Below are 19,870 nucleotides of genomic sequence, written 5' to 3'. Positions count from 1 at the left end.
AGGTCAGGGGGGCTTCGGGCATCTCAGGTCAGAGGGGTTTCAGGCAACTGAGTTCAGGGGGCTTCGGGTAGTTGTGGTCAGTGAGTTTCAGGAGCAGCACCAGTTTTGATGAAAGTGAAACTACATATGTTAAGAACAGTTCCCACTAAGGGCGAAAGAAAAATAAGTAATGGGTTTTACTATGTACACAATAAGAAAAAAACATGCATCAGAGTATAAATATAGGTGTGAAACCTCAGGAGGCTCATCACACATCTTTGACACCTTGACTGGAGGTAAAGTATGGAAATTTTGTGGCAATTTAGCTAATTTACTGAAATAGGAATGTTTAATTAACTAGGCAAGTCATTTAAGAACAAATTCTTAATTACAATGACTGCCTACCCCGGCCAATCCCTGACGACGCTGGGCCAATTGTGCGCCACCCCCTGGGACTCCCAATCACGGCCGGTTGTGATAAAGCCTGGAATCGAAACAGGGTCTGTAGTGACGCCTCTAGCACTGAGATGCAGTACCTTAGACCGCTGCGCCACTCGGGAGCCCTAGGGATAAGATAATACAAATATTCCCTGAGCTATTCCAATATTTCACAATTGGATACTATTGGTCATAATCAAGAATACCAAGGAAATACTTGTATAGTTACGTCACATGATTGAATGTATGGTGGTCTGTATTAGTAAATCAACCACAGAAATCTCACATTACATTTAGCCCCATGGCCATAATGATGTTGTTTGTGAGTCAGATAATGTTAGTCTACCTAACAGAACTTCACAGGTAACCGAGTTTCTGGCAGCAGTGATATCTGTAAAAGTGTTTTTGAATATGGTCTAAATTGTGTTAAATCGTTAAGACTATTGTAAATTGAGACGGCATAAGACATTGCGAGAGACAGCCATTACTAATTCAGCCTCATGCCTCTTATCTACTGTTGCTACCAATCTAATTATAGAGACCAGGAGGCATGTACCAGGAGACATTTTCGAAACCAGTTAAAGTGCATTTAATGTTCAGTCACAAGGGTTAAATGGTCATGTGGAAAACTGTCTGCCAATGACTGTTTGGGTGAAATAGAGCATAGAGCATCAAATTAATGGTGCACCTGAAAAACCTTTAAAAAAAGAGTACCAACATTTCTTGAACATTGACCATTCCATTAGGGAGAGTATTTGCAGTGAGAGGCTGCCTCAGATTCACCCAGCATCTATTGAGACAGGAAATGTAATTGCTTAATTGGAATCACTAGGTACATATTATTGCCAACCCTTGTTTGTGTAGTACAACAAAACTTGCTGTTCACTGACTATCACTGCATCTTACGGAGCGTGCATATCTTGGGAGTGTTTTCGGTATTGAGGTAAACTAGTTTCTACTTTTATAAATGACATTTTATGAGCTTATACGCGTACCAACAATGGCTGTAGGAATAACACAACTTTATCTACTTATGTGTAGCCTAATTACGGAGTGTAATGTCCAGAGCAACGTATCTGTGAGTGCTTGTGTTGTTCATAGTGGTATTTTATGTACCTAAAATTTTCCATTTGTTTTCACCCACGAAGCTGAGCCAGATGTGTATATCGGTCTTTCTTGAAATGGATGTTTTAAAGGTAGTCACGCTTGAATGAGTCGTAGCGGGATGACACATTATTTAGTGGAGGGCAGCCTCCTTGCTAATACTGTTGAGGGGTGTAGGGACTTCAGGACATACCACTGACAATGTATGTAAACTTAAATGATTTACTCTACTATTGTCTAAATCATTGCAATTGATCTTAGCAACTTTGATGACAAGAAGTTGCCTCAGGCAGGGGGGAAATGTTTTTAATATAATAGCTGTGTTGTTATTTTACATGTATTTTAGGCATGCAAAATAGTTGGTTAATAGCATTGGTTGTCGGTGGAGTTGTCAAAATCACATTTGAGGAATTTACACATTGTAACCCTTACACATCCTATATTTTGGTTGTGATGCCCTGAGATTGTGAAGAGACCTCTTGTAGAGAGCTGCTATCACATTCAAAAGTTAATGGCAAAAATTGAATTTCCATAATACAAGAGAGAAAATTCTTGTATTAGAAAGAAAATACATAATAACCACTTTTTCTAACCACTTTTTCTAAAAAAATATATATTCTGTGACATGATTTTGACATCTTATAAACTGGTTTAGATTGCTGATAACTGGTTTTGACAAAAGTGACACAACTGTGTTATTAGTTTTATTTTTATGGTAAATATTACAATGTGGTACTTAAATTCTACAGTAGATTGTACTTCTGAACATATATATTACCCATGTGGTTTATAGAGGTGGTATTACATAAAACCTATCAATTGTAACTTAATTTAGTTAGAATAATTATTAACTACCTGGTAATCACAAGGTCATAGGTGTAGCTGAACTTGAATCTGGTCTTAGAAGAATGAAAAACAGGCAGCATTGTAAAGAGAGACGGACTAGGCTTATCAGCACAAATCGAATTACCCCAACAGGGTCATGCAGAATGAGACATATTCCCATGACAACTGGCAATACAAACACCATGCTAATTCTTATCATTAAGGGATGAGGGTAATGTAGAGCAGCCACACTCACACACTGTGTGATAAAGGAGAAGTCACAATGTATCTCAAATAGAATACATTGACCTTACAGGAGGTATTGTATTACAGATGATCTGGCATACAAACTAAGGGTACTGTCCATTCACATCAGCCAAATGAATCCATAAAGAGTCCTCTGTGTGTCTCATGAGCTCTTCTCCTAGATAATATTATTAGCCTAATTGAATGACAGCCTTTGTAATCATACATGTTACAGTATGTATTACAGTAACTATGGTTGAAAGAGAATATCAGGGCAAATTACCTGAGTGCCTTTACCTTAACTCAATTGATTGTGCGTCCTCGCTCTCTCATTGCATTAGGTTCCCCCTATCGACAGGACAGGATGGCACTTCTCGATTACCCTATTCCAGAGCTAGATGTCACCTTACAAGAGGCAGGCCGTGTGCTCCAGCTCACCCTGAGCCCCGAGCTCTACCCTCAATTCAAAAATACCCTTAGCCAACAGAGGGAGGTCCTGCAGGAGGCCCAAAAGTGCTTGGCGGCTGCCGCCTCTGGCCGAGAGAACTGGGTGACAGAGCAATTCAAGAGCCGGCTGCTTTCATGTACCGACCCCCTTCCCACCTCGACAGCCATCCCCGCTGTCTTGCCCCCCTCCAGAGCCAGGAAGGAGTGTGCCCAACTGGAGAGGGCTGCTGCTCTGCTCTGGGCTGTGGCAAAGATGTATAGTGAGCCTTCACTGGTAGAGGGTGAGGGGCAAACTGAGCGCACACAGCAATCAGAGGTGTTTGCTGCCAGCCGCATTCCTGGGAAGACCCAAGATGAGATTAAAGTAAGCTTTGGGAGTACTCCGTGTTTTTTTGTGTTTTCATACACCATCTCTGATGATACTGATAACAATTCATAAATACTCCCTTATCTTATTGTCATATAATGTGATTTTCTCCTACTTCTTAACATGCTATTTGTATTACAGGTATACCAAGACTGCCTTCATGCCATCGTAATCTGTGCTAGAGGGGTATTTTCAGTCAACATACTGCAGCATCCCAGCCCAGGCGGTCCTATGTCCCCTCTACCGTTCCCTGACATCTACAGCCAAGTGGTTCATGTGATGAGCCAACAGAGAGCTGCCAAGAACAACAAGCCCTCTGCCATCTGCGGCCTCTCTGCCCTGCAGCGGCAAGCCTGGAGTGCTGTGAGGGAGGAGATCCTGAGAGCAGGTGGGGCAGCAGCCGCCTCACTGGGGTTGATGGAGAGTGCTGTGGTGGCTCTCTCCCTGGAAGACTGCAATGCACCAGCTGATCTGGCAGACACCCTTAATGCTGTCAGACTGGGAGGAGGAGATGGGCCCTGTCTGAGATACTATGACAAGGTACAGTATGGGATGTTTGTGGTAATGTAATTGTGGATGACAACTACTATAATACAGTACAGTGATGCCGTAGTGAATCAACTGGATTCATCAGGTTACCGGATGAGGATATGGACTTGATTTTTAGTGCTGACAAAAATATACCCTAGACAATGGAGTGAAATCAATTTTTCAATATTGAATCAAATTGTAAGTGGATCTTTACTGCACATCAGACATACGTAATTGCAAACAAATTTCAGTTTATTAACTCACTGACACAAGACTTGAAAACATAGGTTCCTCTTCCTCTTTTTCTACAGGTGGTGAACCTGGTGGTATTCAAAGACAGCACAGCAGGGATGGTGTTTGAGCACAGTGCACTGGATGGAATGGTGGCTGGGTTAGTGGCTGAGACTGTGTGGTATCTCTCTGAGTCGCTTAATGTAGACCTAGTCCAGGCCAACACAGGAAGCAATGGGTCAGCCTATCTTAACAAGGCAGTTTCCTCCTCCCCAAGCCCCCTAGCATTCCCACTACAGGGTATAACTAAAACAGACCCCCCAAAATCCTCCCCTAAAGCAATTCATCCCATCATCACGTTTGAGGTTCTCTCTTACCCAGATGTCTTTGCTACCCTCCGGGGTCACAGGGGCCTGTACGATGCCTGGATCAACTTTTCCTTGCAGCTCTCCCTGAGGCAGACTCTTGGGGAATCTGCTGCCAGCCACATTCTTGTAACCCCTACCCATATGCGTCACTACAAGCATGGCCGCTGCGATCCGACATACTCCCTCACCATGCAATCCTACCAGCTCATCGGTGCTTTGGAATCCTGCATCGGACCAGACAACAATCCTCGATACACGAACGAACTGCTCCGTCTGTTCCATGTGGCTTTCCTGGAGCACAAAAACCTGATTAAAGCCACTAAAAGTGGACATGGTGTGGGCCCTCACCTAGCAGCCCTACGCTGGTCCATGTCTCCAGACAACCCTCTCAAGAAGTTTCTTGACCCCTTTGGGTGCCCCTCTGTTTACCTTACTGGCAAGGATTTGATGGAGGGAGTGGAGCTTGCTGTAGGGAATGTGTATGCTAAAGACCAACTGGCTGTAACCTACCTGGGGAGGAGAGACCGGGTCCGTATAGTGCTCAATGGTAAAGGCACCTTTTCCACAATGTTGGAGAAGCTTCAAGATAGCCTGAAAGTAAATCTGAAGCTGGTGATGCTTCTCGCTGTCAGATATTCCATCGCCGGACAAATGGGAGCCATGGAGTGTCTGATGCAAGAAGATCAAGCAGGAAGAAGGAATGGATCCCCCCAAGGGGAAATTCACAAATGTTTCAGTCCAGCAGGCCAAAAACAAGGCACGACAATGTCTAAGTCAACACTTCCCTCTAACTCTGCCTCCAGCATGAGTCCAGACTTCACTCTGGTGATCCATGGTGGAGCTGGGGAGGAGATGATGCTGAATACAAAGGTGGTAGGCGTCATTGAATTTGCTCTCCAGACAGCTCTGACCCTCGGATCACAAGTGCTACAACAGGGAGGCAGTAGTCTTGACGCAGTGCAGCGGAGTGTGCAAGCTCTTGAAGACTGCTTTCTGTTCAATGCCGGGAAGGGATCTGTTTTCAACAAAGATGGGAAAAATGAGATGGAGGCGACCATAGTAGATGGAAATGGGATGAACTCTGGATCGGTGGCTTGTGTGCAGAGTGTGAAGAACCCTGTGAAAGCAGCAAGACAGGTCATGGAGAAGAGCATACACTCACTCTTAGTAGGGGAAGGTGCAGAAGAGTTTTTGCAAGGCTTAGAAGAGAGTGAGAAGCCTATGAGGGCGGAGTACTTCCAAACTGATGTCCGTCGCAGAGAGCTGACAGCAAAACTCAGTACTGGCAACGCCTCCAAGAACAACCATCCACAGAAAGTGGGAGCTGTTGCTTTGGATCGATGGTGTAGGTTAGCTGCTGCAACGTCCACAGGTGGGTTGGTGGGAAAATGGAAGGGTCAAGTTGGAGACACAGCAGTAGTGGGAGCAGGTATATTTGCTGATGACAAGCTTGCAGTAACCTGCTCTGGTGATGGAGATGTGTTTCTAAGACACACAGTTGCACAAAAAGTGGCCAGTCTCTACCATCATAAAGGCTACACCCTTAGGGCGGCATGTCGAGAAGTCATGTCTGAGAACTTGAAGGGCAGCTGTGCTGGAATCATTGCTGTAGACGCAAAAGGGGATGTTGTTGTTGAAACCAATGTTGGGGTGTTGTTTGTAGCTTCCATGGTTGGTGGCATTGCACGTGTCGAAGTCCTGAGACCCATGAAGAGTTATTTCAATGTAATCTGGGAGACTGATGAACTAGTTGCTCACCTACACTCCAACCCTTGGACACCAGGTGCCACCATCCTTACCCAAAAGACTCTGAGTGGGCCAAGCAGCATCTTTCAGCTGGTTGAACCAGATTTCTTAGCACTGTTGCAAGGCGCACGGGCTGTTTCAAACCTGCTATGCGAACGACTGGGGGTACATCGTTGCGCCCTAGTATTTAACCCACATCCCGAGCAGCCGGCCCATATCCGAGTGCTACCACTTCATGGTTTGGAATCCAACTGGCGCTCCCAACCTACTGGGGAGGAGGACTTTCAGCCCTATGACCCAGGTTACTGCACCTCAAAGAGTGGCCCGCGCTGGGAAGATGCAGATCTGGACCAGGTTCAGGCCAAGATTCGGAACAAGCTGCCAACGCCTAACGCACCATCGTGCTATGACTTCTTAGGAGATCCTTCCCACAATGGACTGTTCTGCCGCATTGTGCGTGGGGAGGAGCAACAGTGGCGGGTGTGGGAAGACAGTGATCATGTGGCTTTCCTCACTCCCTACCCTAATACACCTGGACTCACAGTTCTAGTGCCACGTAAACCACTGTCCAGCAACATTTTCCGCCTGGAAGAGACTGATTACACATCACTGATCCTGGCCACTCGTAAGGTAGCTGGACTGCTGGAGGAAGGAATGCATGCTCGAGGTGTTGCACTCATCTTTGAGGGCTTTGAGATTGATTATGCCCATGTCAAGCTGATCCCTCTGGTTCCTCCACGTGGTGACAAGCCTGCTGAGGTGTTCCCAGAGTACTTCCAAAGCTACCCCGGCTACGTCTCATCTGTCGATGGCCCTCCCGCCAGCCCTGAAACTCTAAAGGAAATCCACACCAAAATCACACTTTGCAGGCCTCCTCGTTCCTGGGAGGATCCACAGAGCCACTCCATGTTAGCCATCAAGAGCCAGTGGTACCGCAATCTCTTTCAAATTCAAAATACCCTCTTCCACAACACAGTGGAGTACTTCAACAACACCTGTCAGTACGCGTACGCCCTGACTCCTCTCACCACTGACACAATCTCCTCTCCGATGGGCCTGGGATCAGACTCAGAGCCCGTTTACGTCAACTTGCTGGGGCAGGATGTGTACTTGGCTGACTCCATGCAATTTGTGCTGGAGTATTTCTTGCGATTCCAAGAGAACTTGCCAGGGACATACTACGTATCGCCAAGTTTCCGGGGAGAAGATCCAGATGCCACTCATCTTAACCAGTTCTACCATGTTGAGTGTGAGCTCCTGGGCGACATGGATACTGCCATGCACATAGCCGAGGGATACGTGGCTCATCTCACCAATGCAATGCTGAAGAAACACTCCAACATCATACTGGACTCCGCTGGGACCCTTTCACATGTCAAGGACTTACTGGAGAAGTTGAAGGGAGGAACCCCTCTCCCAAGAGTCACTCTGGACAAGGCCATCCCTATGATGCCCTCGCCAGACTGCTTGGAGTGGGTACAGGACGGCCAGCCCCAGTTTGGCAGGAAGTTAACCCGCAAAGGAGAACGGGTTTTGATTGAGAAGTACGGAGGCGCTGTTTGGCTGACAGAGATGGACCACCTGGGAGTGGCTTTCTACCAAGCATATGTGGAGGGCTCGGGCAGACGCAAGGCAAAAGCATCGGACCTCCTCTTGGGTTTGGGGGAGACTCTGGGTCTTGGGGAGCGTCACTCCAGCCCCGAGATGGTGCAAGAAGCCCTCAGACATCATGCAGTCCCAGAGGAATCCTACAAGTGGTACATCAACATGCGGCAGGTCATTCCTCTTCTCACCAGCGGGTGGGGTATGGGCACCGAACGCTACTTGTGTTGGCTGCTTCAGCATAATGACATCAGAGACATATCTATTATACCTCGTATGAAGGCCAGGAAATACATGCCTTGAAATATCCTTAACCCATTAGTTACCCAAAGACGGATGAAAAAGTTGCCTAACTGTCAGCTCTTTCATTGAACGTCCTAAGGGATTCAAGGTGTATTTTTTATTTAGACTATTTTCTACATTTCAAAAATAATAGTGAAGACATTACAACTATGAAATAACACGTATAGAATCATGTAGTAACCCCAAAAAGTGTTAAACAAATCTAAACATATTTTATATTTGAGATTCTTCAAAGTAGCCACCCTTTGCCTTGATGACAGCTTTGCACACTCTTGGCATTCTCTCAACAAGCTTCATGAGGTAGTCACCTGGAATGCATTTCAATTAACAGGTGTGCCTTGTTAAAAGTACATTTGTGGAATTTCTTTTCTTAATGTGTCTGACCCAACCAGTTGTGTTGTGACAAGATGATTGTAGACAAGCCAATTGTACCATTTATTCCCCCCCAAAGCAAGATTTTGTTACATGTAGAACCATCGGTCTGTCTGTAATTCTTGAAAGTATCTTCTATGTAAAACTTTTAATCATTCTCTATCCTTGATACAAAATATTTGGTTTACATGAGGAATAACTTGATACAATTCACACAATAGTTCTTAACATTTCACACAAAATAATTACTGTTCACAGGCATCTCAACTGTCTAAACAAGTGAGAGAATATATTTGCTAACATAACACATTGGTCAAGGTGAACACTTCTCTGGCCTATTTAAGAAAAATGGATGTTTTGCGTATGACTATAAAAACACTTGAGAATACCATACTTGTGTGAATCTTCAAATACTATTGTGGTTTGTTTCATATGTATGATTATTTTAATTGTTTCCTTTATTACCAAGGCATTAATAAATGCTGTCTTCGTCAGCCATCAAACCATGTAAATCTCTTGTACTTTGTGGTATTATTACCATTACAATTAAATTGTTGCTGTGTCATATTGTTGCCTTATTCTTACTTCTAGAATGCTTTGAGTAGGGCCTAAATAGAAAAACAGTAGCAGGAATGGTTTGTAAGAAGTGGAATTCCCCCCAAAATAATCTCCTAAATCTCTTCCATCACCAAGAGTCTCTCGAGGGAAAATATTTTTGCCTGAAAATGCACAAGATCACAAATCGAAGCAACAACTTCACAACAACACAACACTTCGTGACACCCGAGAAACACAGAGAGAGTAGTCTTGCACTTTTGAAAGTCTGCGCAGATTTGTGGACTTTATGAATCTAAACACTGAGATAACATTTAAGTTCATTGATAATCAAAGGGTCAGTAGAGGTAAACTCCTCAGAATTCAGCAAATCACTAAATTCCTCAAGTTGTCAAATAAGCAGAAGTTTATCAAATAGCCTAGAATTGAACAAATAGAGGCAGGCCAGGAATCAGGTTTGTCATTAATCTCAATTGCCCAGACGATGAGCTACGCACAAGCCAAGCATTGAGCATGTAATCAGAGCCCCATGACAAAGCACACATTCCCACAGCTGAGGCCATCTCCCACAGGGCAGGCAGCATAACATCGCCTCTCTGCAGAGTTTGACCCAGGCAGGATTCAGATGGGCACACGGAAACACACAGAGAGAACTGGGTACAGTGTTATCCATCTCTCACAAGGTCACATCGGATGATGGCATGATCCTACTCCATGGCACATATCCATTGCACATTCCAGGTCTAACTACATACTGTACAGTTGAACCATAGTTGTAATGTGGTATCAATAAGAGCAAACTGATTTATACAAACACCCTTTTGGAGTTTGACTACTTGTTACTGTACTCCCCACTGATAGATTTACACTAGAGAGATTTTGCAATGATTCCTATGTCAAAGATGTGAATAATATTTATTGGTCTGATGTGTGTAATGAGGAACACCCGGACGCTGCACTTGAAGCATTTATGAAACTGCTTCTTCCAGTTACTGATAGCCATGCACCCATCAAGAAATGGACTGTTAGAGCTGCCAAAGCCCCATGGATAGATGACAAATTGAAAACTGTATGGGTGAGAGGGATGAGGCAAATGGAACAGCAAATAAGTCTGACAAGGCAGCAGACTGGCAAACATACAGTCAATTGAGAAATACTAAACAAAAAAGAATAAGAAACTATACTTTGGAAGACGGAACTCTTTGCCACCCTAGGTAACTCAAGCTAACAATAAAACCAGTTTTAAAAAACGGATAAATGAAGATCTTACTGCACAGAGGGGACTGTGAAGAGACAATATTTTTATATATATCTTGTATGGTAATTTGCACTGTACTATGAATTAGACCTACATACTGTGTGTATGTACTGATATGTTGGCTATGTGTGACGTTTTAAATGTATGTATTTCAGTCCTTGACTAATAATGTTCTGTACATTGTAGTATGCCATGTTTCATGTGGACCCCAGGAAGAGCAGCTGACGCTTTTGCAGCGGCTAATGGGGATCATCAAGATTAGTGACATTATACACAGGGACTCCCTCTACAGGTGATTTGTTGGACATGCAGGGGTGGAAGTGAAGTTGCCTGCATAAAATGGGTCAGAAATAACACTAAACATGCAATATTGCATTATGTTATTAAGAAATTTGCAGATTTGGATAAATACCTGGAAATCATGACCCCTGTCTCATAATTGTGTGGAAAAAGTGGAACAACAGACTTGAAATCAAAATGGTACACGTTTACAGTTCCACAAATGACCTACAGAATGAAGGACCAGTGAAGGCTCATGAAGGTTCATACTGGAATCACGTGCATGCATCAAATTGCGTAATAGTTCAGAGAAGGGTTGCCATGATCTTAGTTTTCCTGCGTTTAGGCGACTTTGATCATGTATTCGGCGCTAGTTTTTGGCCGCCATGGCAATTCATAAAAAATATATATTTCACTGTGACCTGCTGCTGACTATCAGGCAGTGAGGCAGGCTATTTCTGAGTGACAAAGAGAGTGGTGGAGAAAGAGCAGCAAGAGTGCACTTCGTCACAACTTTTAACCAGTTGTATGTAGGCTATATAGATTATTATTATGGGGACACCCATTTCCAAACTCTTTTCCATAAAAACATTTTTAACGCGCCAAAACTGATGCGCATCAACAAATAACTATGACAAAGCACAGGAAAACTACTTTAGGTGCTCTAGAGCACATTAGATAAATTCGCTCGGAGGTGGTTTAAACTGCATTCTAATGTCAATTTTGTTTACAGAAAACCATATCAAGCGAAGGACTAAAAATGCTCAGCTCTTGGGTCTCGAGCGCTAAATGGACATTTGAAATGGAAGTTATGGAACGGGGAAAAGTCCACAGCGAAACTAACAATGACCCAGGGCCCATAGGGGTAGTGCACTACTTTAGACCAGGACCCATATGGGTAGTGCACTATTTTAGACCAGGGCCCATAGGGGTAGTGCACTACTTTAGACCAGGACCCATAGGGGTAGTGCACTACTTTAGACCAGGACCCATAGGGGTAGTGCACTACTTTAGACCAGGGCCCATAGGGGTAGTGCACTACTTTAGACCAGGGCCCATAGGGGTAGTGCACTACTTTAGACCAGGACCCATAGGGGTAGTGCACTACTTTAGACCAGGGCCCATAGGGGTAGTGCACTACTTTAGACCAGGGCCCATAGGGGTAGTGCACTACTTTAGACCAGGACCCATAGGGGTAGTGCACTACTTTAGACCAGGACCCATAGGGGTAGTGCACTACTTTAGACCAGGACCCATATGGGTAGTGCACTACTTTAGACCAGGACCCATAGGGGTAGTGCACTACTTTAGACCAGGACCCATATGGGTAGTGCACTACTTTAGACCAGGGCCCATAGGGGTAGTGCACTACTTTAGACCAGGACCCATAGGGGTAGTGCACTTCTTTAGACCAGGGTCAATAGGACTCTGTGGTAGTGCACAGAGTCCAACTGAGCTACAGGGTCCTTCTGTAGCTCAGTTGGTAGAGCATGGCGCTTGTAACGCCAGGATAGTGGGTTTGATCCCCGGGACCACCCATACGTAGAATGTATGCACACATGACTGTAAGTCGCTTTGGATAAAAGCGTCTGCTAAATGGCATATATATATATATATATATATATATATATATATATATATATACACACTTGCATCTATTGGTCATCAAATAGCGAATTAATTGACATGCCTATGTAGACTACTGTAGCCTACTATATTATACAATAAATATGTTGAAATTAAGATATTACTGGAATCATTGCAAATCAATTTGTTCCACTTGTGTAGCCGACCTTGAGCTGGCAAACTGATTTAATCAATTGCCTATAACTTCAGTTTATTGTTGTTGTAGACTTGTGTTATTATGTAATTATTCATGTCCATTTTTAGTTCATGAAATTGGAAGTACTCAATTGTGATCATGGTCACAGGTCTATCGCAATTGCTGATCAGCTGTTGTTAGAATGCATTAGATTGAAGGTAACAGTCAGCTAGATTAGGCTACAGATTAAAAAAATTCAAAACCTGGCAGTTGTTGACCAGCACTCGCTATGGACTCCCTGTACAGGAGGGTTGGACATGCGTTGATCAGAAATAACACTAAACATGCAATATTGCATTATGTTACTTTCCAAGAAATTTGCAGATTTTGATAAGCTGGAAATCATGACCTATTCGATCTCATAAGTGTGTGGAAAAGGTGGAACAATATTAGACTTGAAATCAAAATGGTACACGTTTACAGTTCTACAAATGACCTACAGAATTGAAGGACCAGTGAAAGCTAATGAAGGCGTCATACCAGTATCACATCCATGCATCAAATTGCGTAATAGTTCAGAAGGGTTGCAATTAGGCAACTTTGAAAATGATGTCACTGGTGAAAATGTATGTGGTTGCTTGTTGCTGGTTTTTGGACTATTTCTAAATTGCACACCTACTCATTCCAGGGTTTTTCTTTAGCTTGACTATTTTCTACATTGTAGAATAATAGTGACGACGTGTGCAAAGCTGTCATCAAGGCAAAGGGTGGCGACTTTGAAGAATCTCAATAGAAAATATATTTTGATTTGTTTCACACTTTTTTGTTTACGACATGATTCCATATGTGTTACATCATACTTTTGATGTCTTCACTATTATTCTACAATGTAGAAAATAGTAAAAATGAAGAAAAAACCCTGGAATGAGTAGGTGTGCCCAAACCTTTGACTGGTACTGTAGTAACAGTCAGAAGTGTAAAAAGGGCGAAATATATTTTCTCTTGTGACATATTCCATTTCCTTTTTTTAGTCACACTAGCTTGCAATAATTATTATTTTGATGGAAAACCGAATTTTGCTTCTAAAGTTGTTAGACGTTAAGTCAAGATTCCTTGTTAATTCACTCAGTAACGTTGTGGAAAAAAGGGGTTTATTGGCTAAATGTTGCAACTCCCCTCTTCCTGTGCAAAAGAAAAAGGGACTACTTTTCAGGATTTTTGAGCGGGTTTTGGAATTTTGTTGAAGACATGGCAACCTTGATTCAAAGTTCAAGACAAGGACAATTATGGCGGTGCAAACTCAGGAGCTTGTTTCAGCCAAATGGCTTGCAGATGCGATAAAGAGCAACCTTATTGGACCGAATCTTCGAATTCTGGATACATCCTGGCATGTACCGATATTGAAACGCGATGCAAATGCGGAATTTAACCAACAGCACATACCTGGAACTTCGTTCTTTGATATTGACAAATGCTCTGACAAAACTTCCTCGATGGACCATATGCTCCCAACTGCAAACTACTTTGCAGAGTATGTGGGGGGTTTAGGTATAGGAAACGATACACATGTAGTAGTGTACGATACCAGCGATTTTGGGTCATTCAGCGCACCCCGAGTGTGGTGGATGTTCCGATTATTTGGGCACAATTCTGTATCGGTCCTGGACGGGGGTATGAAGAATTGGCTGGCCGAGGGGCATCCTGTCACTGCAGAATACACCAAGCCAGAACGTGCGGACTTCAAGGCGACCGCCAATCAATCATGGGTCAAGTCATATGATGATGTGCTGAAAAACATCGAGACCAAACAGGTGCAAGTTATTGACACAAGACCCGCCGGCATGTTCCGGGGAACTGAACCAGAACTAAGAGATGGTCAGTGGGAGAATAAGCAAATATTTATTTTGCCCTCCTAGAATTGATTACATTTGATGGTATTATACATCTTTGCTAATATGATTTTTTAAATGTCAAGACATATTTTGTCCCAATTATGTTTTAAATAAAATCTCACCTTCCCTCTTTCTCTATCCCCCTCTCTTTTACCGCTCTCCTTATCGTTTTCTTTCGTTCTCTCACACACAGACATTGAACCTGGCCACATTCCTGGTACTATCAACATGCCTTTTACCAAGTTCATGGATGCCTCAGGCAAGGAGTTGGAGCTTGAAGTGCTGGCAAAAATGTTCCGAGAGGCAGGGGTGGACTTGGAGAAACCTTTCTGGGTAACCTGTGGGTCAGGGGTCACTGCATGCCACGTGGTTCTGGCTGCTCACCTGCTGGGACATTCAGGGTCAGTGTCTGTGTATGACGGGTCATGGTATGAATGGTTCAAAAGGGCTGCACCGGAGCATGTCATCTCTGAGGGCAAGGGGAAGCAAGTGTGATGAGGAGAGACGAGTAGAGATGAGCATTAAGGAAAATACTGTTGAATGAGTTGCTGATTAAAAGCAGGGAGGAGACACTATGAATCACAACAGAAGCTACAGATTGCACAAAATATGGAGTATTTTACTGATTTTGACTGAAGATTTTTGCTGAGTTGGATGAATGTGTCATTGCGAAAGAGGTCACCGTTCAAGAGTCAATGAATACAGTATGCCTATGTTTATATTCAAGATGTCCAATAAAGGTGTTACAAACTATGTGATATTAATGTCTTAATAAAGATTAGAAGGATGGAATGTTTGAGGTATTCGGGTTAGAATTGGACTATGGTTGAGTTGTATGCTCCTACTTAGGGGATTGCAGCCTGGCAACATTGTCTTGTAGATGTTGCCACTGACAGACATTTTCTAAGGGACTTTTAAAATAATGAAACTTGCTCTTAATGCACCATGAAAATGTAAGGAAAATGTCATTTTCATGGAGTTGTAGTTGCCATGGTGTGACCTTGTTATGAGATGTAGACCCACGAAATGTCAAGGGGTTTTTCTAAGTGCAGTTCGGTTTTAAGTATTAACAGAAGTTTGTCAGTTCGATTGCAGGATGTCACTGTTTAATTTGTACAATACAATATGGCATCTACTGTACAAAGTTCTCTGTATTGTATTTGTTTCAAAGTATAACAACTTTTACCATATACAGTAGTCCTTTGTACAACTTTTACTTATTCAGGGTCCATTTTTAACTTTGGTTAGACAAGAAGTAAACGTGAAGACTTCAATGTCCAACACGTCTACTTTTTACATAGATGGTCATCAATCTAGTATGTGTAGGTCTATATTTTTTATGGTAATAGCCTTTTAGGTTATACCACATTTTTCTGCCTCGCTTCGCGTTCCTAGGAAACTATGCAATATTTAGTTTTTTTAACGTGTTATTTCTAAACATCGGTACGCCAGGTAATCTTAGGTTTTATTACATACAGTCGGGAGGAACTACTGGATATAAGAGCCACGTCAATTCACCATCATTTCGACCAGGAATACGACTTTCCCGAAGCGGATCCTGTGTTTTGCCCACCACCCAGGACAATGGATTGAATCCCAGCCGGCGAACCAAAACAACGACGCTGTAAAAGGGGCAGACGAAGCAGTATTCTGGTCAGGCTCCGGGGACGGGTGAACCGCTCCCGAGAATACTACTCGCCAATGTCCAGTCTCTTGACAACAAGGTTGATGAAATGCGAGCAAGGGTAGCATTCCAGAGAGGCATCAGAGACTGTATCGTTCTTTGCTTCACGGAAACATGGCTTACACGAGACATGCTATCGGAGTCAGCCAGCTGGTATCTTCACGCTTCGCGCCGACAGAAACAAGCATCTTACTGGTAAGAAGAAGGGCGGGGGGGGGGGGGTATGACTTATGATTAACGAGACGTGGTGTGATCATAACAAGATACAGGTACTCAAGTCCTTCTGTTCACCTGACTTAGAGTTCCTCACAATCAAATGTCGACCGCATTATCTACCAAGAGAATTCTCTTCGATAATAATCACAGCCGCATGTATTCCCCCCCAAGCAGACACATCGATGGCCCTGAACGAACTTTATTTGACTATGTAAACTGGAAACCACATATCCTGAGGCTGCATTCTTTGTAGCTGGGGATTTTAACAAGGCTAATCTGAAAACTAGACTCCCTAAATTCTATCAGCATATTGATTGTGCTACCAGGGCTTGTAAAACCCTGGATCATTGTTCTTCTAACTTCCGCGATGCCTATAAGGCCCTCTCCCGCCTTCCTTTCGGAAAAGCTGACCATGACTCCATTTTGTTGCTTCCAGCCTATCTTTTCAATGGGATTTCATTGGGAATCCAGATTTCTAAGGGACCTTCTTGCAGTTCATATCGCTTCCACTGGATGTCAACAGTCTTTAGAAATTGGTTGAGGTTATTCCTTTGTGTAATGAAGAAGTACGGCCATCTTGAACGAGGGTCACTTGAAGTGTACTGTTAGATAGAGATGTATGACCAGAAAGCATGCTTCAGGTTGTTTTCTTTCTGTATTGAACACAGATCATCCAGTCTTCAATTTTAAGGATTATTTACATTAAAAAATAGCTGATGTTTTGGCAAAGTTTACAGGTAACGTTTGAGATATTTTGTAGTCACGTTGAGCAAGTTGGAACCGGTGTTTTTCTGGATCAAACGCTCCAAATAATTTGACATTTTGGATATATATCAACGGAATTAATCGAACAAAAAGACCATTTGTGATGTTTATGGGACATATTGGAGTGCCAACAAAAGAAGCTCGTCAAAGGAAAGGCATGAATTATATTTTTATTTCTGCGTTTTGTGTTGCACCTGCAGGGTTGAAATATGGTTTCTCTCTTTGTTTACTATGGTGCTATCCTCAGATAATAGCATCGTTTGCTTTCGCCGAAAAGCCTTTTTGATATCTGACATGTTGGCTGGATTCACAACAAGTGTAGCTATAATTTGCTATCTTGCATGTGTGATTTAATGAAAGTTTGTTAGAAACCAGTTAGAAACCACCCTAAGATGCCTGGTCTCAACCAACCTTACTACATGGAGCAGACAACTGGTCTGGGTGGAGTATGCCCGTAACACCCTTACCTGTTCAGCCATGTGACTCTCCCCTTTTGAGTGCTCTATGGGGGTATCAGCCTCCACTCTTTCCAGAACAAGAGCAGGAGGTCAACGTACCCTCGGTCCAGATGTTTGTCTGCTGCTGTAAACGTACCTGGAGAAGTCCTCGGGCGGCACTTCTCAAGACTAACTCCAGGTATCGTCGACAAGCGGATTGCAGCTGGACTCCAGCTCCCCGCTACTGCATTGGGCAGAGGGTATGGCTTTCCACTCGGGACCTGTCTCCCTGTTTCATTGGTTCTTTTTCCATCTCTAGATTCCTTAGTTCCACTGCTGTCTGTCTTGTGTTACCCCGTACCCTCGGCATTCACCCTACTTTCCACGTGTCTAGGATTAAACGAGTGTCTCACAGCCCTTTGTCTTCTGTCTCCAGGCCCATCCTTCCCCCCTGTGTCATCGATGGCCATCCGTCATACAAGGTGAAACGCTTCCTGGGTGTTCGACCACGGGGCAGGCGTTTCCAGTACCTGGTTGACTGAGAGGGTTATGGTTATGGAGGAGAGGTGCTGGGTTCCTGCTAGAGATATGGGGGGAGGCTACTGTAACGCCCTGATCTGTTTCACCGGTCTTTGTGATTCCCTCCACCTACCTCCAGGTATTGCCTGTTTTCCCCATTAGTCCCAGAGGTATTTATCCCTGTGTTTCCTGTCTCTCTGTGCCAGTTCGTCTTGTTTTGCCAAGTCAACCAGCGTTTATCCTAGCTCCTATTTTTCCCAGTCGCTGTTTTTTCCTAGCCCTCCTCCAACATCATCCTGGACTCCGGTGGGACCCTTTCACATGTCCAGGACTTACTGGAGAAGTTGGAGGGAGGAACCCCTCTCCCAAGAGTCACTCTGGGCAAGGCCATTTCACACAAAATAATTACTGTTCACAGGCATCTCAACTGTCTAAACAAGTGAGAGAATATATTTGCTAACATAACACATTGGTCAAGGTGAACATTTCTCTGGCCTATTTAAGAAAATTTATGTTTTGCGTATGATTATACAAACACTTGAATACCATACTTGTGTCAATTATCAAATACTATTGTGTTTTTTTTATATGTATGATCATTTTAATTGTTTCCTCTATTACCAAGGCATTAATAAATGCTGTCTTCATCAGCCATCAAACCATGTAAATCTATTGTACTTTGTATTATTATTACCATTCAAATGAAATTGTTGCTGTGTCATATTGTTGCCTTATTCTTACTTCTAGAATGCTTTGAGTAGGGCCTAAATAGAACAGTAGCAGGAATGGTTTGTAAGAAGCGGAACTCCCCCAAAAATAATCTCCTAAATCTCTTCCATCACCAAAAGTCTCTCTGATGGAAAATATTTTTTTTCCTGAAAAAATACCTGAGAAACACAGAGAGTGTAGTCTTGCACTTTTGAAAGACTCTGTGCAGGTTTGTGGACTTTATGAACCTAAACACTGAGATAACATTTAAGTTAATTGATAATCAAAGGGTCAGTCGAGGTAAAGGCCTCGAAATTCAGCAAATCACTAAATTCCTCAAGTTGTCAAATAAACAGAAGTTTATCAAAATAACCTAGAATTTAACAAATAGAGGCAGGCCAAGGATCAGGTTTGTCATTAATCTCAATTGCCCAGACGATGAGCTACGCACAAGCCAAGCATTGAGCATGTAATCAGACCCCCGTGACAAAGCACACATTCCCACAGCTGAGGCCATCTCCCACAGGGCAGGCAGCACAACATCATCGCCTTTGACCCAGGCAGGATTCAGATGGGCACACGGAAACACACAGAGAGAACTGGGTACAGTGTTATCCATCTCTCACAAGGTCACATCTGATGATGGCATGATCCTTCTCCATGGCACATATCCATTGCACAACACATTCCAGGTCTAACTACATACTGTACAGTTGAACCATAGTTGTAATTTGGTATCAATAAGAGCAAACTGATTTATACAAACACCCTTTTGGAGTTTGACTACTTGTTACTGTACTCCCCACTGATAGATTTACACTAGAGAGATTTTGCAATGATTCCTATGTCAAAGATGTGAATAATATTTATTGGTCTGATGTGTGTAATGAGGAACAACCAGACGCTGCACTTGAAGCATTTATGAAACTGCTTCTTCCAGTTACTGATAGCCATGCACCCATCAAGAAATGGACTGTTAGAGCTGCCAAAGCCCCATGGATAGATGACAAATTGAAAAACTGTATGGGTGAGAGGGATGAGGCAAATGGAATAGTGTCACGTTCTGACCTTAATTCTTTTTTGTCTTTATTTTAGTATGGTCAGGGCGTGAGTTGGGTGGGTTGTCTATGATTTGCTATTTCTGTGTTTGGCCTGGTATGGTTCTCAATCAGAGGCAGCTGTCAATCGTTGATCCTGATTGAGAACCATATTTAGGTAGCCTGTTTTCTATTGTGT

The 19,870-nt window shown here is 43.2% G+C and overlaps 2 protein-coding genes and 1 long non-coding RNA gene across 3 annotated transcripts; all 3 read left to right on the top strand.

Moving 5' to 3' along the window:
- Positions 1-1,230: 1,230 nt before the first annotated feature.
- On the top strand, positions 1,231-8,408 carry LOC123998644. The gene is made up of 4 exons (XM_046303702.1): positions 1,231-1,360; positions 2,934-3,403; positions 3,548-3,946; positions 4,249-8,408. The coding sequence occupies exons 2-4, from the start codon at positions 2,957-2,959 to the stop codon at positions 8,185-8,187; spliced, it is 4,785 nt and encodes a 1,594-aa protein (XP_046159658.1). The 5' UTR covers positions 1,231-1,360; positions 2,934-2,956; the 3' UTR covers positions 8,188-8,408.
- Positions 8,409-13,654: 5,246 nt separating this feature from the next.
- On the top strand, positions 13,655-15,058 carry LOC123999714 (3-mercaptopyruvate sulfurtransferase-like). The gene is made up of 2 exons (XM_046305724.1): positions 13,655-14,288; positions 14,499-15,058. The coding sequence occupies exons 1-2, from the start codon at positions 13,700-13,702 to the stop codon at positions 14,798-14,800; spliced, it is 891 nt and encodes a 296-aa protein (XP_046161680.1). The 5' UTR covers positions 13,655-13,699; the 3' UTR covers positions 14,801-15,058.
- Positions 15,059-17,211: 2,153 nt separating this feature from the next.
- On the top strand, positions 17,212-18,588 carry LOC124000460. The gene is made up of 2 exons (XR_006832622.1): positions 17,212-17,667; positions 17,844-18,588. It is a non-coding gene; the product is annotated as an uncharacterized LOC124000460 (long non-coding RNA).
- The last annotated feature ends 1,282 nt before the right edge of the window (positions 18,589-19,870 follow it).

The sequence above is a fragment of the Oncorhynchus gorbuscha genome, linkage group LG16 (assembly GCF_021184085.1).
Source record: "Oncorhynchus gorbuscha isolate QuinsamMale2020 ecotype Even-year linkage group LG16, OgorEven_v1.0, whole genome shotgun sequence".
In the NCBI taxonomy this organism is placed as follows: domain Eukaryota; kingdom Metazoa; phylum Chordata; class Actinopteri; order Salmoniformes; family Salmonidae; genus Oncorhynchus; species Oncorhynchus gorbuscha.
The sequence above is the reverse complement of the archived record's forward strand: the minus strand, read 5'-3'. Positions and strand labels throughout refer to the sequence as shown.